Source organism: Emydura macquarii, unplaced genomic scaffold (assembly GCF_026122565.2).
Source record: "Emydura macquarii macquarii isolate MOO-44397 ecotype Brisbane River unplaced genomic scaffold, CSIRO-AGI_Emac_v2 contig_2699, whole genome shotgun sequence".
NCBI classification, from domain to species: domain Eukaryota; kingdom Metazoa; phylum Chordata; order Testudines; family Chelidae; genus Emydura; species Emydura macquarii.
The window spans coordinates 2618575-2646292 of record NW_027132836.1 but is presented as its reverse complement, the minus strand read 5'-3'; the positions used below and the strand labels follow the sequence as shown (position 1 = coordinate 2646292).

The window sequence follows — 27718 nt, the reverse complement described above, 5'->3', positions numbered from 1 at the left end:
TTGGCTCCCCAAGAGTTGTTTGTGGATCACTAACAGCTCTCCAATTCAATAAAATTTACATGTGGCAAATTTAAACAGAAAACAGATGTACCAGTAACTTCAGAAAGTGTTTTATTTAAAAGCTTCATAGCACCATCTAGTTGAAGATGTCCCAATAAAATGCAGTAATTAAAAACCTAGTTTTGCTAGAGCACCACATTTTTTTAACTCAGTCTGTGAACATGTTTATGGTTGTTCTTGCTAATCTTATTGAAAAATAACGCTCCTGTGGGTACAGATTAACACTAGAATCAGTCACACTGACATGGAAGAGCCAAGAGCAAGTCAGGACTATGTACATCCAGGAAAAGGCTCTCAATGCTGCTGAAATACAAGTAGTTTGGAAAAGTTACTATAAGAAAATGAAACCAACTCCTATAATGCAGCAAAACCAAAAATATAAATAGCTCTCTAGAAACAAAATTAAGCCAATACTGAATTTGGACACTTTTGTGGTACAAATGAAAACATGACTAATTATAAACTTTTGCTGTACTTTTCCTAATATCACTCAGCTAATTATTCTAAAATATGGCCAACTCTCCCCCCTATGGAAAACACTGGTCAAAACAGTCATCTTACAGAGTTATGTTCATTATTAAAAAGATAAAAATCCAACTGCCATTGAAAGCACTTACATAGTATCATGATGAGGTGGGTAAATTTTTTTTTTTTTTTTGGCTGCAGAATAGCATGTCTTACAGCTTTTTTATTCAGCCATTCAGTAAAGCGCTATTTCCCAAAAAGATCCTGAGCCTACATTTAAAAAGACTATGAACCAAGCTAGGTGCTTGGTCACATCATCATTTGGCTATGGCTTCCGGTCTCTGGTATTTTCCATCACATCTACTTCTGGTTGATTAGGAGGCAAGTTCACTTTGCTAAAGCACCCATGGGGTCCCAGGCTGGCAAGACAATGGGTTCCTGCTGCATCACTGCTAAGATGTCTTCTGGCACATGCTTCTTATCCACCACCACCTCGTACACATACTCAGAAAACCAATCATCTGTCATGATCAGGTAGCCTGGAGAGAAAAAACAAAGTATGTTACTAACAAAAGACACTACTGATATGGGACAGCATGGATCTTATGCAAAATGGTATCATGTCTGATAACCTCATACTGTCCATCAGAAAGAGGATAATCATATTTCCACAGCAACTTTCATGACAGTCTTGGAGACTTCAGTTTCTTTAGTTATTATGAACAAACTACTTAAACAACTAGATTTTAGCTATGACAGAGACTTGGAGCAACAAGCCTAAATAGGAAGAAAGAAAGTTTGATTAAAGTGTCTTGAACAGGAAATCCTGAAAGCAGCTTCTTAAATACAGGCACCTTTGTGTAAGCAAGAGACCATCTGTACTGAACAAAAGCGAGAACAAATCTGGGCAACAAACAGTCCTGGGGCACAGATCTGAATACGAAAGGCAGACCCTTTGAATTGGGGAGACTCCTTTTAATCATTCAGTCGTGTGTTGCTGTTCTAATGGACTTCAAGAATATTCAGATAAACCTGAATTACAAAACATTAAATGCATTCCTGATTGCTTAGGCTAAACTTCAGACTCATATATGCTTATTAACCACTCCAGTTATCTGTGCTTCCCTGCTCCAAAACTCTGTTTCAGGAAATGGAGGGAGAATGTGTGTGTCAATATTAGACGCTAATTTCTTCCTTCAAACACCAAGTCACTGAGACACGCTCTGGCTGAAATAAGTCTTATGGTTACAACCTTCCCTCTCAATAAGGCTCTGGCTAGGAATCTTAATGCAAGAGCCTTCTACCTGCATAAAGAAGAAAATTCCACATCTAAGACATCTTGGCTTTCAGTATAATAGTGCTGTCTGAAAACAAACCAATCATTTAAGACATTACACACACCCATTCCAGGGAATTCAGCGTGAATTGAGAATCAGTGCTGTCAAGAGAGCGGGAGACTATTTGATAGAAGACAGATGAAGCTTTGTGTAATAAAGTTCCCTATAACAATATCAAACAATCAAATGAAACAAGAAAATGCCCAAAGAATATGGACAATAAGTGCATCTATCTACCCCATCTTGTTTCTAAAGCAAAAGATCAGATTGAATTCCCATAAATTAAAAAGCCTATCCATTGTAATGCAAGCTAGAAGCTGTTTTGGAGGTACTGCCAAGGGAAGCTGCTTTGATTGTTCTCTTTCTTCAGGATATGAGTTCTTTGGGACACAAAAAAACCTCTCACTCCTGACAGCCAACAAGTAATTGCACCCTGTGAGGATAATGAACTCTCTGCCTCTGTGGCTGTTGACATTCTGTATCGGCGCTGGACTGTACCGATTGGGATCACAGTGTCTGAACAAGGAGGAAGTGCCAAGTAAAGCTTCAGACCATGCCAACAGGGATGGTCACTGTTGATTGAGAAGGCCTGTAGTCAGGGTCACAGGGAAAGCCATCATTTTTTCTCCATTAATGGAATTATGCCTCAAGGGGAACAATTAATACTCACCCACCCCCACCGCCTGCCTAAACAGAATCCCAGGCTCTGCATTCCAGCTAAAAGGGATAAACAGAGGATAGTGCATTTTCATTGTATTTCAGGGCAGACGGCAGCCGTGGTGCCCCACCTAAGCCCATCAGTCTAGTGTTTCTGCTCTAGCCGGGTCTGTTTATTAGAGAGATTCTGGCATTGCATCTTTGTGTTCTGACAAGAGGCTCACCAGGGCCGATCAGCTGTCTACCCAATAAGTACGACATGCCATTTAGTTCTCACGTACTACCCTGGTAAAGCTGCTCCATGTTTCTCACTTCTACCCCAGCCCCCGAAAAAAAAAAAACAAAAAAAACCCACTAATTAAGGGAGCATTTTAGGACTTACAAGCAGCTGGTTACGAAAAGCCATACAAGGAAGGTTGGTCTAGTTGTTTGTGCACTAGACTAGAACTTGGGAGATCCAGGGTAAAGTCCCTGCTCTGCCAGACTTCCTGTGTGACAATGGGTAAGTCACAGCCTCTTTGTGCCTCAGTTCCCTACCTGTACCATGGGAAAACAGCACTGCCCTCTCTCACAGGAGAGAGAGGATAAAAACAAAGGTTCCAAGGTGCGCAGACACTAGTCAAGTATGTAGGATAGAGGAAAAAGAATAAGGCTGTAGTAAAGATGCTAGGAATAAAAGGAGGAGAGGAGAGAGCCTAAAGGGAAGATGAACTAACAACTATTTACATGGCTGCTACCTGGAGATGTACAATAAAAAGGGATTCTCTTCATGCCAAAGTGGACAGACAGACTCCTGTCGAACAGATGGGATAACATGAGTCAATGTTCACCTTTGGGGACCTCTTCCTTTTTTAGAGAGATGTCTGAGTGGAGATGCTGGGCTCTGAGTTGGGTAATGCTGTACTGGTTCCCCAGGACACACAGACTAAGCAGAGTAATAAAACTCATCTGCAAGGCTGATAAAGTGACAAAATATAAATTGAAAAATTTTGCTGGAAGGAGATTTGTCTTTTACCTCAATAACCAAGCAATGTTTGTCAGCAACTGCATTTGTTCCTTGAGAAAAATGAAACCAATTCCAAAAAACCAAGAATTTTACAACAGAATCATGTAATTAGTTAATATTTAAGAGACGTGACCGTAACGGTTCCAAAGGCTTCCCTTCCCCCATGACAAGCTCCCTAGTGAGGGTTCTCCTCCCTGGAGGCACACACCTTGTAACAGCTGAGTTTAAACAGCTCCTCTCCCTCAGCCACCACACAGTGCGAAGGCCCCTCCTTAGAGGAGAGATCACTCATCCTATTCCTGACTATTTTTGGTCCAGCCTTCGTTTCCAGGGTTAGGCAAATCTAGGAAGATTGGTGGTCTGTCTGATACTCCACCACACCATACAAGCTGTGCAAAGGGGACCCAAATGGATAATATGGGTTTAAGGAAAGAGTGCACATGGGGAGTGCAAGTAGTTTCTGTATCCCACTATAACTGTAGCCTCCTCAGGACCAGAAAGCCTAATCTCTGCTCTATTGTTTCAAGTAGTACCCTTTAACAGCCTGCGCAAGAAACAGTGATGTTGGGGCCCGTTTTTAATCCCACAGCCCCAACTGGGTCTCAAATGTATGCCAAGTGTAATGTAATTCTTAGACTCTTTCTTTGCGACACTAATGCTCTGATTCGGTTTATCCAAGTACAGCTGTGCAGGAATCTGCGGTGAGACGGTGCTGCCCAAATCCTTCATAAACTAGATAAGATACAAAGCTCACTGCCAGGCTCACTCAGTTGTCTGGCAAGCATGCTAGGGTATCAGAGTTCAAATCCTGGGCTCCCTGGGCCAGCAGGGACTGAATGCTGAAGAGGCAGAGATGGGGATGAAGCACCATGCCTAATGCTGCTCTCAAGTAACCTCTTCTGACCAATGCCCAAGGAAGAGCTGATGGGCTCTGGAGGAGTAGATCCAGGGCTCTCAGCTAAAGGGAAAAAATTGTTGTGACTCACAGATGAGAAAATGTTCTAAGATTTTGGGGTGGTTACCCATAGCTTGACCCAAAAAACAGCTACAGCCAGCTAGGTCTGATGGAATATTTAAAAGCATAAGGCAATTTCCCAGATAATTCCCTGAGCTAAAGAACAGAGGCAATGAACAAGACTCTAAAGAAGGGTCGTGTTTTAGGATACAGATGAATGACAATAATCCCCCCGAAGGATGTGGTGTTCCATATATGTGGCATGCACACACATCCATGTCAGGAATATGGAAAGGGATTTACAACAATGTACAAAGCAGTGCATACTTCACAGGAAAACAACTCCTTTGGGAATTCTACTTTGTTCTAAAGGAACAGTTGAGTTCATATTAAATGAATGTAGAAGAGCTCATTGATGCAAAATGAGTCCGTGTTTGTAATAAAGTGACATTTGAGGCAGTAACTAGGTGTTTCTGCTTATAAAAAAAGCAGCTTAAGCTACAATGTTGGCAAACTATAAGCTCCAGAGTAATTTTTAAGCAACAACATGAGGAATCTGGTTAGCTTTCAGCTTGTTATTTTTAAACTCACTTGGACGTGCTATGTGTCATCATCTGATGTAGTTACAGCAGTTTCTATTGTTGGGTTGTGTTTGGATTTTAGTGCTCTTGTGAAGGAAACAAATGAGGAGAGCCAGGAATAGCAGAGGCTCTTTCTACACAGACCTGTCCAGGTACCTCAATCCTGCTCCTGTAGCTCCCACTAATGTTTCAGACTGGTGCCCATTTGCACAACTCCACCAGTGCACTTCAGCCATAACCCTTCTCCACTTAAAACGTGCACCCCTCATGAATAGTCTGCCTTTCGGGCTTAAATGGGTCTATCCTGCATCAGGCGTTTTGAAATAAGGAAGTATATCCACTAAGCACTCAGTCCAACTAACATTTCACTTCAAAGCCACATTCCAACCTTCGTCACTATAGGAAGAGGCAAGTGCAAAGTTGTAAATGTCTGACCTGAATATGAATGCTGTTAATTTACAATAGTCTTCTCATCTTTTCCCGTACACTGTTCTACAAGCATTCAAGCACTATCGGCAAAGAATGCATTTACTCAGCATATTCAACATTACAGGATGTCTTTTCATCACCACTTTGAGACAGAAACAACTCATTACCCCAATGAAGATATACCAGCAAAACAACTAAGTCCTGATGAATGTCAAGCTAAGTATTTATACAAGTGCATCTGTGCTAATGGACAGACTAAGGGTCATCAACATTTTAAGGTTGAGTGTTTCAGTTTAGGTTCAGTCAGTCAATTTTCTGTTAAGATTTTATAGAATTTTTGTTGGGAAACATGAGTATTGTACTTAGAATTTAAATAGCTGCCTCAGAACAGAGACAAACTGCTGCATATGAAGGAGCAGAAGTAAAACATAGGCACCTCCCAGGAATATTTGAAATGCTAGTGAATTTTTCATGTAACCAGAATGATATCAATAGTTTAAAACATACGGCCACATGGTGTTCTCTGAAATTAACTCCATTCGAAGAATTGTCTAAATGGTTTTTGACACCACAAGAATAAAATCAAGGAGAACTTGGTCTAAACGTACTCCATTTTGAGGTGAAAGACCCCAGGCACTGTGGGAAATTTCAGCCATGCCAAGGCTTGTGACATAACCATGACTGGTCATTAATCCACATTACAAAACCAGGATGCCTTTGATATAGTTACCTGTCTGCCAAGTCTCTATCCAGCAATACCAGGGAATGCTACAGCTCAAGACTGGGGAACCTGAAGGTCAGATTTTTAGCATAGCTATGTATGGACAGAGCTGCAATAAAGGTTTTGCAGATTAAGGTAGATGTCCACTGATATTGTGCAAGGTATTGCAACTATCTGCTTATAGCAGTGACCTGAACCAGGCAGTGTCAGTCCCTCATTTCCAAGAGCAGTACACGTCACTTGACAAAAGTAAGTCAACAAGCATCTAAAATGAATGCCGTAAACAAAGCACATGAAAGCTAAACGTAGCTTAATGTAGCTTTCATGTCTCTGTGGCGGCTTTAAGCTGAGGCTTGACAAAGCCCTGGCTGGGATGATATAGCTAAGGTTAGTCCTGCTTTGAGCAGGAGGTTGGACTAGATACGTCCTGAGGTCCCTTCCAACTCTAATATTCTATGATTATTTGAATATCACCAGCTACAGCTGAAGGAGATCCTACAGATGAGACAGCTCTGGCAAAGAGCTGGATAATAAAGCATGAAGCTATCATCAGACATTTTCACCATAAAGCGTGCCAATTAAGTTAGATTGCATTCTTCCTTCCTTCCCATGTAAAAAAAGGAGAAAGTATTTTTGAGATAAGTGTGTGCTAAGATTTCTTGGAAGTGACCGCTGCCTAATTTAGTCCTGCGCAGCAGTTCCTAGCTTATCTGTTGGCTCTCCATTAAAAGGTTCCTTTCCATAATCTTGGAATTCCAGCTATTTCAGAACAAAAATGTTAGTTTATTTTTAGATGGGGGAATTACATAATTTGCAGCAGAAGAGCTACACAGAGCAGCAAAGAGACCCTTTCCCTCTAAAACACAAATTTATCAGAGACAATGCTATATTTTATTATTTTTCAGTGGGTAATACGTGTCAGACTGGATGAGCATTTGACAAACTAATTTAGAATTTAAAAAAAAAAGCTTACAGTCATAGCGGATTGAAAAACAAAGATGTTCAAATTCTGGATCAGTTTATGACATCTGTGACCTTCTTAAGAAGCCCATGGTCTTTTTCCCCCTGCCGATTCCACCCATAAGTGCTCTAGACCTTCTCCCTACAAACATCAACTGCCCATTTAAGTGCAACCTACAATAACGAATGAGTGCATGCAGCCCAGAATAATGAATAGCTTTACAATAGACCAGTGCCTGCTGCTCTATATTCCTAAAGAGCCGTACTTCAACAAAAAACCAGCATGCTACCCAGAACTCACAAGCAATCTTACTACAAATCAGCATGTCCCTCAGAATGCATGGACACCCTTTGGTAACCAGTGTTTACAGCTGTGTTCCTAAACAATCCTAAAACACCATGTGCCTACAGGGCATTAGGAGGAGGAAGGGTCAGAATTAGGAGGGGAGGGAAAGACTTCATAAGGTAACATTCTGATAAAATCTGTAATGTTTGCGATCCTTGCTCTACTGTGTTAGTGAAGGTAGCAGCAAGCAAAGGATTACATGACAAACTACCAAGGGCAGCAGTGGATTCTCTCTTGATGTCTTTAGAGAAAGACTGGATGGCTTTCTGTAAGAGAAGCTTTAAAACACAAGCTATTGGGCTCAATACAGGGGTACCTGGTGTAGTAAGAAGTGAGAGCTTACGGCCTGTAAAACAGGCTAAGGCCTAAATGGAAAAAGCCGAGTGAACAGATGTATAAGGGGTCACTCAAGTTAACTGAAACTGGTACAGGAAAGTGCTGATACTGCAAGATTGTAAGACTGCCAAAATATTACTAAAATATGTAGCAGGTATAGGAGGTACCAAGATACTAACTCTCTGAAATGACACTTTTATGGATAGCAATGATACATGGAGTGGCGGTGCCCAAATCAGCCAATCAACAGAAAAAGGTGGTATTAGACTACATCAGGAGGGTGGCAACTACCTACGTCAAAGGGGGCAGAACGAAAGTGTATGTAACAGTGTATAAAAGAGGGTGTCAGAGGGAATATCGGTGTCCAGTCTAGGGGATAACGGAAAGTCCCGCCGTTGGGCCGAGACCATTGTAAGGCCGCCTATGTGAAACTGACCCAGAGATACTTTAAGTCATTTCTCATTGTGCCGCATGCAGTAAACCTGGCCTGGGTGCCTTCGTTGCTCAGCTAATCTGTGGTCATGTCAATTCATTCGATCGTGAGAGCCATCTCAGTTATCTACGCAGAGCTGGGACAGCATCTACACAGGGACACATGTACGCAGCCTACACGGATAAACATCAGTGACCAACACACCGATTACCACACCTGGGTAAAATTTAAAGGCCGGTGCTATACAGTAGGTCAGACTAGATGATCTAAGGTCCCCTCTGGCCTTAAGTTAGCTTCCTTTTCACAAACTCCAACTACTTATCGTAACTTTAAACTAGATCCAGGATTTAATTTTTTACTTAGACATGAGCTGAACAAGCAACTTAAAATAAAACCGCTAATCTTGTGTATTGTATTAGTTTTCTTGCTTCATTGCCATCGACTAGAAATAGTAAACTGGAATACACATTTTTGGCAAGTTGTACAGATGTTTGAGAGGTCCTGCCCTCTCCACAGCATATCAATTCACTCAGCCATCGCTCGGCATCACTACAAAGTAAAACAAAGCTGTCTACAGGAAATCATCAACAAAACACTCAGCTCCGCAGGGGCACCAAACGGAGTTTTAATGCTGCCTCAAGTTATCATAGTCCTTCCAACAAGTATTTATGTAATCCAACAACAATTAGAAGTCACTCAAACCAGAGGGGAAGGAGCCAGTGATCTGCTGATTAAGAGAAATATTCCAAACACTTAACATTTGTTTAGACAAAGTTTGGGCCACTGAGTTGGGTGGTAGAAGTCAGCCAACCTCCATTCATTATATTTTTCATGTGGAGATTAAAAGATTTGTGCTGTCAAATTGCTAAAACAGTTACAGGGCAAGGCCAAGACACCCCTCATATAATACATGCTGTGCACTTGTATTTATCCTCACATCTGGGGTCTCAAAGTGCTTTGTGAACATTAATTAAATGAGGCCTCACAGCATGCAAGTTCTATTTTATCTACGGTCTACTGATGAGGAAATTGAGGTACAGAAATTAAGTGACTTGCCCAATCACACAGGAAACCTATAGCAGAGTCAGGAATAGAACCTAGGCAGATCCAGGAGTTCAGAAGACCATTACCTCAAAACTTCTTTTCTGAAAAAGTTCAATGTAGTAGGTAGTGCACAGTCCACGTTACCTAATTTCATCTCCGAGACTCTGGGCAGCAGGCTCTTTGGAAGACAGGTCATACAATGGAAAGAGCACAACTGAATCTTCGCAGTCTCCATCTTTGCTGTTTCTGGCGGTTGCTTACAATGAAGTTGCATGTTTCATTGACAAAGCAAAGCCACAGCTGCACCACAGCATGAAATGCAGTTGGCACTTTTTAATGCCTCACAATAATTCAGGATTCCCATTTGCTTCACTATGAATGGAACCAGAACACTTCAAAGTTCACTGTATGCTGGGTCCATTTGAGGGTTTTGCAATAAATTCCTGATTCTTGCTTCAGGGAGACGGCGGCGGAAGCCTACAGTCGCAGCCTCACTACCCCTTTTCTTTCCTCTGCTGGCGCAGCAAATGTATTATATACACGTCTACTTATCTTCGGTAATTACACTGCACCTTGCACCTCTTCCTTGTGTTGCCAAATTGCGGCTGTTGGCACGAACTGCAGAAAGTTCCTTAACCTACCTTAAGCATCATCTTAACCCATGACTTAGAGGACAGTGAACTCTAGGGTGATTCAGCTTCCACGTTTCCATCTAACAAGATTTTTTCAGTGAGCCAGGATTGTCTACAGTGACCTTGTAATTGGGATCAGTCCTGCCTCAGCACCACATTCTGGAAAAAACCACATCTGAAACATCACTAAAAATCCAAAGCGTATTTTACTGCCTAACCTCAATTGATTCCATAAAGCAAGTACATTTGGAATGGCAGCCACCTAATCCTTCTTAATGGATGTACACATGGATATTCATTGCCATCTTCACATGAGCCATTACTCAGCAGAACAGGGCAGTTTTGGCCAGACAGGAAGCAAACGATGCTATTAGCCAGGGATCCAAGTTCAGAATTCTGTTTCCAAGCCAATGGTTTTCAAACAATTTACATTTGAAGCCCCCTAAGTAACTTCAAATGCAAGTGCAGACCCCTTTGGAAGTCTTATCCAGTCTGCAGACCCCCAAGGGTCCACAGACCACAGGGTGAAAGCCACTGTTCTAAGCTCCCAGATCACCGGAGGCTGAGGTAAACAATATTATTCTGCAATTAACTCTGTGGGACATGAGCTTTGAAGAGAAACATGACTACACACACTACCATTCCTACTTCTCTTCCTGCAAGCATTATGGTGTGTACATCACTCAGGGCACATTTGTTGCTTGTAATCTTTTGCCTCAAGTGACATCTATGAAATGCATACCCACACAATGCCCTTTTCCCCTTCCAGTTCTTTATTTCCATACATGGAGTTCAGCAGCATACTCGTGTGACTGCTTTGATTTTATGTTACCTTTATTACCACGGTCTTCACCCCAGGAGTTCTCCACCCTCCATTTCTCAATGGACCCTTCTTGCCCATCCTGGAAGAAAGAACAAAGTAAAATGTATTCAGTGGAGAAATTCCGCAGTTTCCGATAGTTAATGCTTCTGCTTCTCAAATCACATACAGAACCACCAACCTGACACATGCTAAGTAAACTGGTATGCACTCTCAGAAGAGACTTGTGGTTCTGTTGGTGATTTGAGAAGAGGAAGCACTGACCCTTTTAAGAGATGGTCACCCTCTCCTAAGGCAGTCTGATTAGTTGAGGTAATGATTCCATTTTTCTATTACAAAACACATCTACATGGTGTTTTACAAGACATGGAATAAGTCACAATGCCTTTTAAAAACTCCAAGTACTTTGCACAGTTTCATTATAAATATTCTTTACCTGTCAGTAGTGGAACCTATGTTATTTGTTTGAAAGAGAGGTTTCTATTTGCATGACTGTCACAACAGTAACAAAAACTAAGCATCTGAAGTTTATAAAATGCTTTCCCTCTCCCCTCCACCCTTGAGCCTGACAAGTAATTCTAACAGAGGAGAGTATTTGGGAATATTTTTAGAAACTTTGGTAAGATTTAGGGAGCCATTTCTCCCTTCCTGTGATCATCTGTGCTAATCTGATTTGAAAGATGCTTACAATTTCTTGGAATACATGCATCTGGCATATGCACCTACACAATATTTTTCTAGTCTATTTCAGTCCTTTCCTAGTTAGAATCAATGCATACAAGGCTACAAACTAACATGTCACATGAAAGATTCTCAAGCTCCCCAGATGTAGTATTTCATCCCATTGGAGAATGTGTAATGTTTTTAACTAATGAGGAACAATGGATGTGCCCAAAGAGTCACTTAAAAAAACCCAAATATTTAGTTTAATCCAATCGAGGCAGAAAAAAAATACTAAGGTTTTGCTGTATTTTAAAATCAAAATCCTCAGCCAAAAAAAGATGACTTGTGCAAATTTGTTTGTTATTTTAAGTGAATTAGCTCAAACCATTTTGTTTTAGATAAAAAAAAAAAAATCAAGATGCCTAATTCTTTCAAGCCCCATGACACTTCCCCTTCCCAGAACAGGAATGGTCTGTCAATAGGGGAGGAAGTTATTTTGGTGAAGTGCTTTTCCTGTTTACATTCACAGCCTAGAAAGTCTTTCCATTCATTGGTCTTGATTGCTGAGGCAAGGCAGTGCTGCTGTAACTCACCTAGATACTACAGGAACTGCTCTTTGTACTTTCTCCACCCTTTAAAGGTAGACAGAAGTCCTTAAAAATGAGTTACTTGAGATCTACCAAAAGCATTAAACTGAGTCCACTCAGAAGCGCTTTTTGAACAAAATGTTTATAGCGTGGTTTAGAACTACTGGCATGGATTAAGTGTGCCTCTTTTGGAAATAAATTACATTGTAACATTAAAGAAAATCCCATTGTAATCAAAACAGGTAAAAAAGACTAATGCTTTGATGGATTTACTAGTACGTTTGAAAGCTCCTTTAGATTAGATTAAAGTCAAGGTTTAGAATGCCAAACACATACAAACATAAATAGAAACTACAACCTACAACCTAGCTTTAGTAAGAAAAATGCCTTCCAAATCTGGACATCTAATGTTAAAACACCACTTCCTTTAAGCGAGTTCCTGGTTCTAGAAATATCAGTCCTCATTTTTTTCAAGACCCAAAGTATATATAGTCTGTGTATGGGAATGTGTCATTTTAGCAGATCTTCCTTAGGTCTGTCAAAATTCTGGGATTAGGTGTCAGTATAACAGAGCCCATTCATTCATTCCGATAGCCAGGTTGTGTATCAGAGTTCAACTTTTGCCTATCAAAACCATCAGAGGTTAAAAATGAGCTGCAAATCAAGGAAGCAGAATGCCAGGAAGGAATGTCTACTTGTTTAACTTTTGCTGTTCCAAAAAAGTTCAATGTAAAAAGAAACCAGATTACAGCATGAGTCACTTTATATTTCCTTATATGGATATATGATTGTGTGCAGATGAGAATAAGAGTTAATTAATACAGATTAGGGACGATGTCTGCCAATTTAGTATAATTGTGTATAGCAACCTTACTACTATATACACAAATTTCACACGGATTACAGGTTTATATAAGAATTTCAAACAGCTACAAATGTATAAATCTTAAATCTAAATTTCAGAAATCAACAGAATATTCATTAATCCTAATCTTCACACCAGATTAGTTCTGTAATTTGACACCTGAAAAATTCATGTGCAAAAGACCAGTATGTAGAATACAACTGAATTTCGAAGAGTAGTTCTGAGAAAAACTGACTCAGCAATCCCATTTCACATCAAGTACTGACTTGCTGGGAAAGTTTTCAGTAATATGCATTAATTACTTCTCAAAACAAGTAATCTTGGTTTGGAAGAAATTTTTTCTTCAAAGGAATCTTAACTTTGACTTTTTGTATTTGGATGTAGGGGGAGGTCTCCTAGATTTTTCCAGAAAACACAAATAAAAAGCTGAAAATGATAAGCTTCTAGGTACCTAAAGATGTTGAGTTTCACATGGTTCTTGCAGCTGACATTTTTCTGGTTTATTATACTGCCAGCAGGGGTACTGCATGCTAAAAGTGCTAAGAGCTGTACTTAGCTGTGCTATTTTGGGCTTTAGATTCTTCTCTCCCCATTAGTGGAGGTGTCACAGAAGTCACGTGCTTCTAATTTTTGGGCGGGAGTGTTATTTGAGTGCCTCCTGCTGGCTCTTCAAGCTGGTTTTACGTAGCACAATGCTTGGTGCTAGCCCTAGACTGGATTAAGGAGTGTGCTGTGGAGAAGGGTATCTGCCATCACCTTTTATTCCCTGGTCAGGTCAGTGAGAGAAGTTGGAATTCACATACCCATTTAAAGCCAGCCACCGTATATTTTAAGTTTCCTGAAAATACAAGCCAAATTTCTTTGCCCTTCTCAAACAGTTTCTGGTCAGGAAAAACTAACTACTGCCCTATTGTCTAGGATTCTTCACTTGTTGGTAACTTACTATTTTTAGTTTGTCCAAACAATCAAAGGCCCAACTGACACAGGTGAATAAAACACCACAGGCATGTGCCGGTGTGACATCCTGCACATAGGCTGCCCTTCTGCAGAATACCTACATTGTGAATGAACCCTGAGCATATAAACAAACTGCAGGAGAGTTCAAATACATCAGTGCAAACACTACAGATGCTTGCAGAGGAGATCATACCTTCTCTGAGAAAGCAGTGAGGACCATGGCATGGGTCATCATCGACTCTCCAAAGATTAATCGTTCTGCTTTGCTCATGTTCTTGATGGAGACACCATACACGAGCTCGTGATCATACCTACAAGTAAGCCATACAAAGGATATGAACACAGGAGGAATCAGTGGAACATGATGTCCAATGATGTATTGCACAGGACTATGACAGCTCCTTTTAAAATCCCCAGTTAGATTACATGCTAAACAGACCCTTTTTGAAATGCCATTCACTAAGTATTAGGGAATTCAAGTAACTACACAAGTTCAAGGAGTGGGCTGTGGAATAACCACATTCAGACACGGCCTATTGTCAGGTGCCACATCCCCTTCCTTTCAAGAGGCACGGGAGGGATATACTGCATTTAACTGCCTTTTTTCCTCCCCAGTTAACAATATTTTACATTAATATTTCACATCAGTGAATTAGCAAATGAACATATTCAGAGTATCGACATTTTAGTTAATAGCCAAAAAAGACAGGGATTCAACTACAGGAATAGAGGTCAAAACACACACTTGTTTTACTCATTTTGGTTAAAAACAAAATTGGAAAAGTTATTTTGCTGGCCAACAACATTTATCACAGTAGCATTTTCACTTTGTAGCCAGATTGCCATGAACAGAGAGCCCAGAAAAATGATTGTGTTTGAATTTCCTGCACTTACACATTCAGGTCAACGATTCCCAGCTTGCCATGGAAGCATTTTCCAATATCACAACCGAACCACGCAGCCTAAAAATAGGAGAAAGTAATCATGCCTCGGCCATGTGCCAAGATAGTCTCTTACACTACAAAAGAAAGTGCTGTGCCACTGATTGGAGGAAACCACAAACCTCGCCATCTTTAATGGAAGCTGCAGCCATCTTTTTCAACAGATCAATAGGCTGATTGTTGTAGAGTGTTTTTCTCCCTCCTATCAGGTTGCCCAAGTACTCTACCGTGTACAGCTTGTTGTACTTGTTCTGGGGTCGAGGATCATTCACTAGACAAATCTGCCACAAGTGAGATGTCACTAGTTAACTTACAAATAAATTGAAGCCTCAAAGAAAGAAGTAATTCCTAGTATATCTCCAACTAGTGCTTCTGCTCTAGCTAGCTGACCATCCCATGCAACTGAGGACTGCTTCAGTTGGAACATTAGGTTTATAGGTGTGCAATGGAAGACACCTCTAAGCCGGTTAATGTAATCCTAAATGCTGTATGAGAACTGCATTCTATACTAATTGATATTTTATCATCAAGATCCCCATGGCTAAGCCATTCAGAAGATCTTACAGCAGCATGAAAACAGGATTAAAGCATAATTAATCCATTAAAAAATACTCATCCAAATTCACACAAAACCAAGTGAGGGGTACAGTGCAAATCCAAAAAGGGATGTGGATGCAGAAAGAGAGATGGGAGAATAAATTTAAGGCCAACTTTGAGTCAATTGGGAGAGATATCCTCACACATTTCCCATAGCTACTGGTGTATAAAAAATAAAACTTGCTTCAACAACAGCGCACAGTCCTGTAAATTTAACATTAAAAGGGGCTCCAGAAACAGCAGGCATTTGTTGCATTCTCCAACCTTGTCTTCCATGTTGAAGAGAGGCTTGACATATTCTTTGTAGAACAGCAGCGGTGTTATAGGGCCAATCTTGTGGTAGTTCTTCTCTTTGTCTCGGAACTCCCAGGTGAAGGTCTCAGGAGGGCTACCCAAACAGGTGTTCACTATTCTGAATATCTGCACAGGAAAGCGGATACAGGCATGAAAATTTACCCAAGCCTTCTGTCCTGGGCTATCAGTTAAGCACCAAAATTCTGCAGCTGGGCCAGTTACAGAAATGCTACTAATCAACGGATATCTTCACATGGGGACCAGCTGCAGAATCAGGCCCTGAATGTTTAAAACATCTGAATAACCCTGTGCTGCTGATCAGATTTCCCCAGCCAGTACTAAAAATCCCTATTCTGCACCATCTCCTAGATGGAAATTAAAGGGCACAAGATCAAGAGCTTCCTCACCATGCTAGAAACACCATAGGGTCCCTCTCATGCTCTTTGTTGTTTTGTGTAGGATCTCAAGGTCAGGCATGAATATATTAAATTCCAACTTGTAAGAGAGTGATAGCAGTGAAATACAATGAAGACATGTATGGCTCAGCTGATAAGCTGCCCAATCCTTAACTCTAGCAATTCCACGGAAGTGCAGTGAAACCTTCCCCTAGACAGAAGCTGCGTTTAGACTGTGCAGTGGAACCTATGAGCAGTTACAGTCAAAAACCACAATAAGGACTGTAGCTTTTGAGACAGGGAAAGAAGCTGCCAAGCCAGTTGCTACCTGTCAGAAGAACCCTCCCCCCTGCTAGCATATACAAACATGGTTTGGGAAAGGACTAATCATGTATGTTGTCTTACGCACACCATAATCTTCTCTTCTAGCATACAGGCCCAGAAACATTTTCATTCTGATGGTACACCTCCACTAATCCCTTTTCCTTCTGCAAGATGGATTTGGATTTCTAGAGTGGGTTTTTGCTTCCTTTGGAAATCCCATAATAATCATCTGGTCTGTTTTAATATATTTAACAATACATTATACATAACCCTAAATCTAGGTAACTGAAGGGCTCAGTCTGCTGACTTTGTCACATCCTTGGTTGAAACAGTCCTTGATCGCTGACATACATCTATTCGATCTTTGGCTAGATTTCAAGTTGACTGTGTCCCTTTAAATCAGCTTCTCTTTACGAGGCCAGGCTAGCAGTCCTCCTCTCTATTATCCCACTATACAAGTGCTCATCTTCATATACGACATGTCAGTTTATAGGTGGTTTCCTGGGAGCACCACATTTCCCTCGTGTGGCTAGCTTGTTTGGGCCACATTAAATGGCCAGATATTGCCAGGAGCAGAACCCCCTTTCTAATAGGCTTTCGGGTCCCATTTTCTTTTGAAGCTGTGCAGAAGGAAAAAAACAAACACCACTGGGGGTGTTAGAGGATTTCTGTTTTTAATCCTTATTTCACTTGCCATCCAAAGCACCTATCTAAAAATCTTCATGCCAGTAAGTGTGTTAAAGGCACTTTTGAGCTCCAATATAGGATACCCTTGTGGAAAGAGCACTAGTGCATTAGGCAATGTACAAGCTACAAGTAAAAATGTTCCTGCCCTGAGGAGATTATACTGTAATAAAGAGAACAGAAGAAATCAGTTCTTAAGTAGAAACCAGGGCATTGGCTTGAGTTTTTATTGGAGAAATTCCCACTTGTTTAGTTTTTATAGAACATGTTTCCAATAAAGGTTTTAAAGAACAAATTTAAATCCCTGGCCTCCTACAAATGTTTGATTCTCACACAGATTATGTTTGCACAACGATAACATTAGCCAGTGGGCATCCCCATGTTACCTCAGATAGCCCGGTTTCTCACCATACAGAATTACAAAAATAAAACAGGTCAATTGAAAATGCCTAAAGGAGACCAACAGGCAAAATGGTTCCAACTGAAGAAAGGAAAAGTGAGATACACAAAAGTCTCAAGTCAGCAAGAGTGGAATGGTCTCCTTGGCTTGTTTGACACCCTTCAATATCTCCAAAGCTTCCTCTTCCAATGCCCTGGGGAAGCTTGTTTCAATTAAATAGAGCTTTATATCATTCTGGTGACAGCTAACAGCAGGATAATGTAAGGATACAGTGACTTTTTGTTTAAAACAAAAATAGACAGGGAAGAGAAGGGCAACTACTGATAAGTAGAGACCACAAAAAGAAAGCACTGAAGCCAGAAAAATTCAAACAAAATGTGGTGACCTGAACTTGTGACCTACCACATGCCGCTTTGATAAGGGGCATGTTGCTACTGAAACACAAGAGATTCAGTATTCAAAAAGATTATGGAACTGCTCTGTGCAAGATAAAGGACTGGTGCCCACAATTAGTGAATGGAGTCAGAAGTTTGCAAATGAACTCCGTGGAGATTGAGTCACCATCTATCTGTTGTGCCATGCACAAAACTCGAACTCCAATGTATAGAACAAATGCATATGAACAAGTGAAGCAAGACACCTTTAAAACTGTTAAATGCTTTTGCAGGTTTGCAGAAAGATTGCTTTGCCAGCTGCATCTAATTACAACATTTACTAAAAGGAAATCTACTGAAATGGTAGTCAACCATCAGTGTTGCAATAGGCAGAATGGGGGTTAACTACGAGGAAGAAACAGTTAAAAAAAAAAAAAAAAAAAAAAGCTGTCTCCAGACTAGATTGACAGAAATTAGTGAGCCATTAATGAGCTCTGCTTCCAGTTTCTAATGCTAGAAAGTAGGAGAGTCTAAACAAAGCCAATGAAAAATGTAAATCTGCAGTGAACTATGTCTCTGCCTTATCTGAATTAAGCAAGCCATTCCAGGAGGCTTTAGGTTAACTGAGCAATTAAGTCCTCTAGTGGATTTCTGCATCCCTAGCATAAAGACAGACATCACATTAATGGATATTAAACTACAAAAAGGTAATTTGCAACGGACTGAAGAGTAGACTCAATAAAGTAAGAGGTCATTTGGCACTTGTTTGATGGAATAAAGGTTTTTGTTTAACCAAAAAACAAACACTTAGATACCCCAAAGAACACAGCACCAGTTTTGCTACCACAACACATTTCTTAATCTAACCTTAGAACTGGGGATACTATAGGATTTGTATATGGACTACAATAGCCAGGGCCGTTTTAAGACCTTCATAGGCCCTAGGCACACTTGCCTTCGTAGGCCCCCAGACCAAAATAACTAATTTGATTTTAAGCTATTAATAAATAGTTTAAATAAAAATAAATTATATATAAAAATATTTTTCGTAGGCCCTGAAAGTTTCATAGGCCCTAGGCACGGTGCCTGTTGTGCCTAATGGATAATACGGCCCTGACAATAGCCCTAGGTCTCTCTCCCTGTTTATATAACCTACACAAGGCACACACAAAAAAACCCCCAAAAACACACCCATAACAGGAAGCTTTTGAGAAGTTTGCTGAGGGGAAGGTATAGGAGATTTACATCTGTAAATCTGCCTCCAACAGGGTGCAACAAAATGAGCCAGTGGGCCTGTTCCAGACATTTCTCAGAGCTCTATCCATAAACTTCTGTAAGTAGAAAATACAGAAGTGTATGTTTTTAGAATATACATGGCCATCTACACCAATCTTACCATACTATGGGCTACAAGATATCTACTTCTAATCCATAACTGTTGGCTGTTTGAAAAAAATCAAACTTAAGGAGAACAGAATAAGATGAAAATAGTGTTTAGTATCTCTTGCATATGCAGCAAGTCCAAGTGCTAACCTTTAGGGGAGTGCCAGACAATGCACACTACAGCTTCATACACCTGCACATTAGTTTATTTTAAAACTTATGAATACAGAAAGGTACTTGGATAGTCTGTCTTTAAGAAAAAGCAACTCATTTTCTTAATTGGTAAAGAGATTGCAATGCTGTATATTTAGCAGTTTTTTCCATATGCTAAAGCATGAGAAACTGAACTTTTCATTATTCTTTTCTGCTCTCTTGTGGGGAACTTCTGCAACAACACTTGTACTGCACAACTTTAAGTTTATAATGGGTTTACGGAATATAGTTTCCAAGTCCTCTACCCCTGCTAGTGAGACCAGGCTGTACATATTATTTTGGTCTTGGTTAAAAATGAAAATACTGGGGTTTAGAGTCTGTTAACTACACCAAAAAGGGCAAATACTCAGCTGGTGTATAGTGTCCTAGCTCCATGATCCAGCCAAGTATTTAAACACAATGGTATCCCAAAAACGTGAACAGTTCACATCGGAAAACATTACTAAAAAATCCTTAGTAACACTTTAGACAGTGCGTGGCCATCTGTGTCAGAGACTTTTGTGCAACAGAAGGGGTTTGTTTTGCACTTCACCAATAGCTCTAGAACAAGAGTAAGCCAGGATTATTTCATCTGTAGCAGCTCCCTTCTGCTGTGGAAAGAATCAGGTTGTTATCTATATTACCTCTTCTATCATAGCATCCTTTGCATCAGTGAGTTCTTCCTCAGATGATCCACTTTCTACCATGTTTCTTAGCCGTACACAGTACTCCCTCATCTGTTTAAAAAAGAAAAAAGCCATTTTATCACTAATAGGACCACAAAAAGTATCAATTTGCATATTCTGTACACATTAGAGCTCCATAAAGCAAGTCCTGAATTCCTATTCAGCAACCATCACAAAAGGTTTGTTTACAGAAAAAAATCCCTTTTGATTCCATTTTTAAAAGTTGGTTCTTTGCATTGAATTTTAGAATAATCTAAAACCAACCTTAATCTTTTCCAACCAGCAACCTGAAGTTCACTACTAGCAAGCATTTTCCAGAACTAGATTCTTCTCAATATCTCACTGTAATGTGACACAAGGATGTCCAGAACTTGCAACACAATTTCTGAGACTGGCAGAGAGCAAGCTAAATTTCACTCTAAATTACATATTTTGTCATTCTCCTGCACAACTGACATCTTCAAAGTTAAGAAGATGTGGTATTTTTTTCTTGATGTGGGAACGGAGGTCAAGACACCAGACACCAAGTTATTGTCAGCAAGATCAAGTAGCACTGAGTGGGATTTCCTTTCAGGCCAGTCAGTTTGCCAGGATTCAAGCTGAAGACTGAAACATGGCAGCCCCTGAGCAATGCCATTAAATCCCTGGCTTAATGTCAGCATACGTATTTTATATACCAGCTCGTTGGTATAGATTTCTGGGGATAGTTGTCCCTTGATTATGTGCCTGTCAATTGCCAAAACAAAGCCTTCAGTGGAAAGTGTTGATTGCCATTTCATTTGTGTGTGTCACAATTGAGTTAGAACCTCGTCTGATTGCCTAAACCTGCTTTCTTCCTTTGTCCCAATCACTTCAGTATTTCAGATGGCACTGCATTCTTTTCTTATGTAAGCTGGTTTCTGTTCTGTATTTTTAAAATCGATACTTGTAAATCTTAGCCACCAAACTTGGCAACAGGCATTATTAGAGCCTTGGCATCTTGGTTTTTTTTTTTTTTTTTTTTTTTTTTTTTTTTTTTTGGAGGGGGGGGGGAGGGAGAAGAGGAGGAGGAGGAGAAGAGAATCAGCTCTCCCTGGACATTAGGTTTGCAGAAAAATTTTCCTGTCAGCCACATACAGAAAATTTTTCATTTGTGAGTTAGAGAAATAAAGACCACTGTAAAAAGTGCCACAGGGAACATTTTCAAACTATTGTTTGAAAACAAGAGCATCACCCTGTTAGTAGCAGCTATTCATGCACCTACTTCCTCTTCCCTTCCCAGCAGTTTAGAGCCATTCCCCTTAGCCTTTTAAGGCCTTACAAATGCAGTGTTTGTATGGAAGTATCCAGATTGGCTCTTAATGCTTTGATCAATAAAGAAAATTTAAGGAAGCTGGTCAAGAACATCTGGAGCTTGTGGTTTCTTCCCAGCTCTCTGACTGCTAAGTTTTAGCACAATTTTAGATCCTTTACCTTATGAGTCAAAATCTCATTCATCCTTCTGGAAGCCTCTGTGCTGTGAGATTCAGGGAAATATGTCTTGGGGATAACACCATATTTTTCTAGAAGAAAAAAATTGACAAATGTTAACTGTCAATAGATAAATCTTGGATGCAGTGTAATCGTAGCTGTGTCAGTCCCAGGATATTAGAGGGACAAGATGGGTGAAGTAATATCTTATTGGATCAGCTTCTGAGCTACCTGGAGCTCGTCTTCAGGGGTGGGACAGATACTCCCAGCATCACAGCTAATGGGTGTTCCACCTGGCATTTAGCTTGGACACTTGGAGTACCAGGGTGAGTTTATGGGGTAACTGTTGAGACGTTTTTACCAGTGAACGTTGAACAAATCTGTTATAAAAGAGGGGGCTGCTAGCATTCTGCACCAGGGCCCCAGGGCTTTGAAACTCACTTCTTCCTTTGGGTAGGACAGCTCATCTTCGTCAACCCTCAGGGTGTGCTGCACAGCCTACATCTCTCTCACAGCTGGGAGAGAGACTCTGGGAGTTTGACGTGTTGCTCCATTTATGTTGTTTCTTAGCTATTTTGATGCAAGGGTAATTTACAGAGTCTTTTTATTTTAAGAAGTGTCTGGAGAGCGCCTAGAACCTGAGATGAGTTCTCTTTTGCATCATGGAGTCGAAATTTAAATAAATTTGAGATAGAGGACAGTGATGATATGAATACCTACATGCCTTTTCTGTTTAATCCACATACACAATAGCTCATCCTCTCTAGGACTCTCTCCATTAAATGTTGGCATGATGCCCACAGGAAGGCTGCAATAAGTTTCTGGGTATGAAAATCGTAAGCAGCATGCTTCATGTAATAAGCGTTAAACTACTAGATTAGTGAATAATTAAGTGCATAAATTTGCTCCCACCTTTGGTTTCCACAGCCAGTGTTCATACACTAAAGAAATTTAGAGCTGGTTAAATTGGATTCCACTCCCTGATTTTAGACAGACAAAGCTATAAGAAGGAAAGTAATAAAAGCCTTGGGATAAACTCTGTTAAGAATTACATTTGTGGTTTGGTGTAGTCAAGTGTTTAAGGGGGACAAACTGCCACCTCAACTGTAGTGAAACTAAAGGAAAGCATATAAAAGGCAAGTTCATTTTGAACTCAAAACAGGGCTCTTAGTGCTCCAAGCACATTAGTTGTTCAGTTTATCAACTAGGTCTCCTATCAAGGGCGGAATGCTGCAGTTAAAGATTTCATTGTTAAAAAGTAACTTGAGTCTTTTGGGTGGAATACAGGGAAAAAGTGACCTGAGTGAAAATGGCAAGATGCATGTTTTCTGGTAATTATATGAACAAGTGCTTCATTCTGGAGCTTGGAAAAAGCATTTCAGGATTGTATTAATTCCAAACTAGGTTTTGAGGGGAGAGGGAGGAAGGCTGCAGCATGGAGAAACCAACATGACACAACAAAGTTCGGTTCATCTCTCAGTTTGAGGCCTTATTTGTTACACTTGAATAGCACCTTTAATGTAGGATTGATTTAGCATTGCCAGCTTTTATGCAAGTTGTTTTAGTCTATCAAGCATGAGAACCACTTGGCATGTTACATAATCATGCCAGATACACAGCAAATGAGTGGTGTGGGAATTCTCTGTTACTATCCTTAAATGGCTTGTGTCCTTTACAATCACTGGATTGTTCTGATTAGCAGAACTACAAATAAATACTAGTGAAAGCTTTCTACAGTGCACGGCACTTAGCCTAATATCCTACAGGCATCATAGATTGTATCTGTATACAAATAATACACTGCCAAAAATATTAGTTACTTCACACCTGATCTTTCAGACAAGAGTAGAGTTTTGGGAACTCCTTTCAGTCTGCATCTGACGAAGTGGGTTGCAGCCCACGAAAGCTTATGCCCGCAGAAATTTGTTAGTCATGAAGGTGCTACAGGACCCTCGTTTTTCCTTTCAGTCTCAGTTTCTCTTACCGATAATATTAACCAGCATATCCCACTGTCCTCCATCATTGCTGGGGTTGGAAAGCAGGAACTGTATCAGCCTCCCGTCTACAGGCTCGTTTTTCTGAGCGGTTTCCACGAAAGCATTTAAAAAATAGTAGCAGCGTTCAATCTGGAACAGGACAGATAGGGTAACTTAATCCTTGCTTGTTATGTACCATTTGTTACTTCGTTTCTGTGTTATGCATTTCTTTGCAAATGCACTAAAAAAAAAAAAAACCTATGCTGTCCTCTTCCTTTATACATTTTTAACTTTCTCTCAGCTACTCTAGATATAATCCTGTAAACATATTTATATTACCTGTTATCTCGTAAACCTTTAGTTCATATGGAGGAATGAGAGTGAAAGTGAGTTAGTAGATGGGGGAAAATAGAAAATGCAAGATGAAGCCTGTCTCAATAACTGTACTAGCTGCTCTTACACAGCCTCTTTTGGAAATAAACAAGTGAATTAGCTTCCAGCAGTGTGTTACAGGCACAAGAAAACTATAGTGTTGTTCCTATGAAGATCTTTGAGAAGATTTAGAAGTCTTGAAACAAAAAGGCTACTCTTTTTCCAAATAATTTTCTCTGAAAAAAGAGAACTTCTCAATCCAGAAATACTTGCTCCCCATCTCATCTAAAAACTTTGTTTGGCTAGGACTTTTGAAAACTGCTTTCGGAGTTTCTCCTTGGCAGCTTAGCAAGAGCCTGAACACCCTTACAGAGGGAAATCAGACGGTCAGTGTTGGCTGCATGATAAAACGTCCCCCAAGAAGAGTCTATGGCCAACCCTGCTATACCTTATCCCAGTAAAAGACGTATGCTTGGCTGAACTCAAACTCTTCAATGTTGAACTTCTTCATGACAGGAAGACGCATCACATTGAGACATGAGAAAATCCAGCATCTCCCTGAAGAGAACAAAGAAACAAAAAAGTTAAACCGTCCAGCTTTATGAAAATTTGCACAGGCTGTATTTAAATACAAGGTTTGTATGGTGATGTTGAGTCTCATTCTTTTACAGTATTTAAAAAGATTACACACAAACTATGAGCAAGTGGCCAAACAAGCGAAAAGACAGCTCCTAGCATCACAGACCTGAATGCTACCCGTGGCTCAGCCAGTGACTCCCATCGGATCCGCTTACTGAGTTTAACTATCTTTAGTGTTCATCATATTATCAGAATGATTTATGTAGGATTGTGGGCTTGGATATTCAAAGGGCTATATTGAACAGTGTGGCGGATTAACAGTGGACTTTTGGACAAACAGCATCAAGTGGTTTGCCTGGGGAATCTTGAGGAGGAGACAAATGCAAATTTCCACTTCCGGTTATGCAACAGACCTAGCCTTTTGAAGCTATGCCTTGAGGAGAGAACCATTGTCTACTGATTACCTGTTCCTGGAATCAGAAGATCAAAGGCCCAACCTGTATAAAGAAAAGACTAACCAATTCACAGGAGTGCTACTGCTGAGCTAAGGCCGTCAGGAGCTTGTAATCACAGAAGAATGCTTTGTGGGGTTTGAAGGGCTGACTCCTACCAGGACGCTTTCCAGAGGGGGCGGGGGAAGGGAAGAGAAAGAACAGAGGGGAGGTCTCCAGTAAACTTATTAACATGCATGTATTTTTTTTATTGTTTGTAATTTTTTTTCTGTAATGCTTCTATCTTAAGAATAAATGTACTTGCTTAAAAAGGGCTGTGTGGTAACTTACATTTGCAAGCAACTATGCTGTTTATAGTTTTTGGAAAGAAACCAAAGTGCAGACGCTGGCCTGTTTAGGCAGTCTGGCTTGCTGGAAGGATCACAGAGTAGGCAGGGAACTGTGCAACTTGGAAAAGCCCATCGGGAAGGAGACAGACACAGGTCTCTGCCCAACAGAGATGACAGTTAAGGAGCCAAACATCTACAGTGGGTGCCAGCAATGGACCATGGAGGAAGAATACAGGTGCAGTTGCCCTGAACTGAGACAGCCACTTTAGTTCTCTTTATCTCAGTTTGCCTAGCTATAAAATATACAATATGTATCCAACTCGCAGGGATGTTGAAAAGGATTTTTTTAAGGTGCTTTGAAGAAGAAAAGATAAAGGCCAAGAATTCCTAAAAGCCAAGCCGAAAAGGGCAGGCATTCAAGAGCAGTTTGAAAGCTATCACACATCTGATATTTCCAGATATCAAAAGGACAGGGGTGAAAGTTTCCTTCATACAAGTTAGTCTAGAAACACGACTTGGAAAAAAAGCTACTAGTTCTGAAGACGTTCTCTATGTCCACCAAATCCATTGTAGCACAAGTAACAACTTAGAAACATATCATTCTGATTAGTAACTTTCAAATGTTAAAAACTACCATCTATTGTCTTAAACCAGAAGGAGACTTCAAAACCATCACAGGTCCATTGACCGAGCCAGGCTTTTTTGGCACTAATTCAGGACTGCCTCCAATTGCCAACCCTTGGGAAAGTGCTGTTTGTCTCGGAGGTCCCTGTGTGAGGAACACATTTCAGCCTCTGAGAGTTTCGTGTACTGGTTCGGTACTAACTCAGACACAGCAAGAACGCGTCCAGCTGAGATTTCACAGGGAGAAGGCAGTTTAAAACTTAGCACAAGACATCCCTGGTCACCCGCTCATCTATTTAGGCGGCCATAGCTCAGAAAAGCTTCGTTTTAAGACCAATAAAGGAAGCACCTCCCTGGGACGCTGGAGCGCAGGGAACTGCCCTTACCTGAGTTTTTCTGGTTCGTGACCGGCTTGCCTTCGGCAGGCACGGCGTGCTGGAACACGTGCACCGTCTCCTGCACCACCTGCCGATTGAGACACACCTCCAGGGGGTCGTTGGTCGTGGCAACGTTTCGGGCCAGCAAGAACGGCTGCTCATCCCGCAGCTTCTCGGCGAACCCGGCGAGCTTCTTCAGGCTGATCCCTGCGGAGCAAAGCGGGGCACGGGGCGTCACGCGGGGCAGCCCCCAGGGACCCCCCCCGGCTCGGAGGCGGCTCGCGAGCAGCTCGGGGGAACGTCCTGCTACGGGGGCCCAGGGCCAGCCCCCAGCCAGCGCTGCCCGCAGCTGGGGCAAGCCGCCCCCCCGCACTCCCCACTGCTCCCGCACCCGCACCCAACCCGCCCGCCTTACCCGGGCCGTCCATGGCAAGCGCGGTGGCAGCAGGCTCCGAGCAGCGGCGGGAACGGGCCGAGTGGAGTCGAGCCGGGCGGCGGACGGAAGAGGCTCTTATAGCCGCCGAGCCCGGCACCGGAAGCAGGAAGCGCAGCCAAAGCCGGCTGGCGGGGCTGGGAGGACGGCGCGAGGAGAGGGACACGCCTCGCCGTGGGCGCTGCGCGGAACTGCCGACGTGGGCGGGGCCTGCACCGAGGCTCCTCGCCGGCGCCGCGGCCATCCGGGGCTTGTTCTTAAAGGGGCCACGCCCAGTAGGGGGGGTCTCCCAGGGCAGCTTCCATAGTGGGCCCCAGAAAGCGAGTGTGAACGGGGGGGGGGGCAAAGCCCCCGCTGTCACAGCTGGGCCGCCCTGCACGGGCGGGGCGGGGCGGGGGTGGCTAGCAAGCACAGGGCCAGCGCCCCGCCCGGCCGCCCTTCTTCCTGCCCGGCTGCGCCCCACGGGCGGGGGTGTTGCGGGGGCCCCAGGAAACGCCCCGCGGGATCCGGCAATGAGTGGGGCGCGTGCTGAGAAAACAGCCGCGCCCGCCGGCCCGCCCTGGGCTGTGCTCTGCACGGGGAACCCGGCCGGCCGGCCGCCCTCCGCGGGGTGGGGCGGGGGTCGATGGCACATCCCGATGCCCAGCTGTCCCTAGCCCGGCCCGGGCTGGTGAGGTCGCTGAGCCCGGTGCCGGCTCGCTGCACCCGTCCCCGCGCTGGTGGTGGGGGCGCTGATGTGTGGGAGGGAAGGCAGCACGTGGGTCTCCAGTCTGGCCAGCTGGTCTCTCGTGGGGGGGGTGTTTACACGTGCGCTGTTGATGCGAGTTTTGGTTGAATTGCTTTCCCCGGCTTTCTTTGTCAAGGGCTTGCGGGGGAATCTGCCCCCGACTGCACATCGATGTCTGCAGACCAGGGTCCTTTTCACAAGATTGTGCAGTTTGGTTGACCTGTCAGGAACTTGCTGTTGGTAAATTTCCCTCTCATTTCCCAACATCTTATTTCA

At 42.0% G+C, this 27718-nt stretch overlaps 1 protein-coding gene across 1 annotated transcript; it reads right to left on the bottom strand.

Moving 5' to 3' along the window:
- Positions 1-88: 88 nt before the first annotated feature.
- BLMH (bleomycin hydrolase) lies at positions 89-26974 on the bottom strand. The gene is made up of 12 exons (XM_067565881.1): positions 26698-26974; positions 26292-26489; positions 24370-24479; positions 23558-23699; positions 21577-21665; positions 20083-20175; positions 15657-15812; positions 14918-15076; positions 14749-14816; positions 14048-14165; positions 10795-10864; positions 89-1064 (listed from the first exon to the last, which is right to left on the bottom strand). The coding sequence occupies exons 1-12, from the start codon at positions 26957-26959 to the stop codon at positions 913-915; spliced, it is 1617 nt and encodes a 538-aa protein (XP_067421982.1). The 5' UTR covers positions 26960-26974; the 3' UTR covers positions 89-912.
- Positions 26975-27718: the final 744 nt, after the last annotated feature.

Coding starts and splice junctions, on each gene's coding strand:
- BLMH (XM_067565881.1), bottom strand. CDS start 26,959: ATGGCCGCGGCGCCGGCGAGGAGCCTCGGTGCAGGCCCCGCCCACGTC. Junction 26,490..26,697: donor GCTTGCCATGGACGGCCCGG/GTAAGGCGGGCG, acceptor TTTGCTCCGCAG/GGATCAGCCTGAAGAAGCTC. Junction 10,865..14,047: donor TCACTGCTTTCTCAGAGAAG/GTATGATCTCCT, acceptor TCTTTCTTCCAG/GATGGGCAAGAAGGGTCCAT.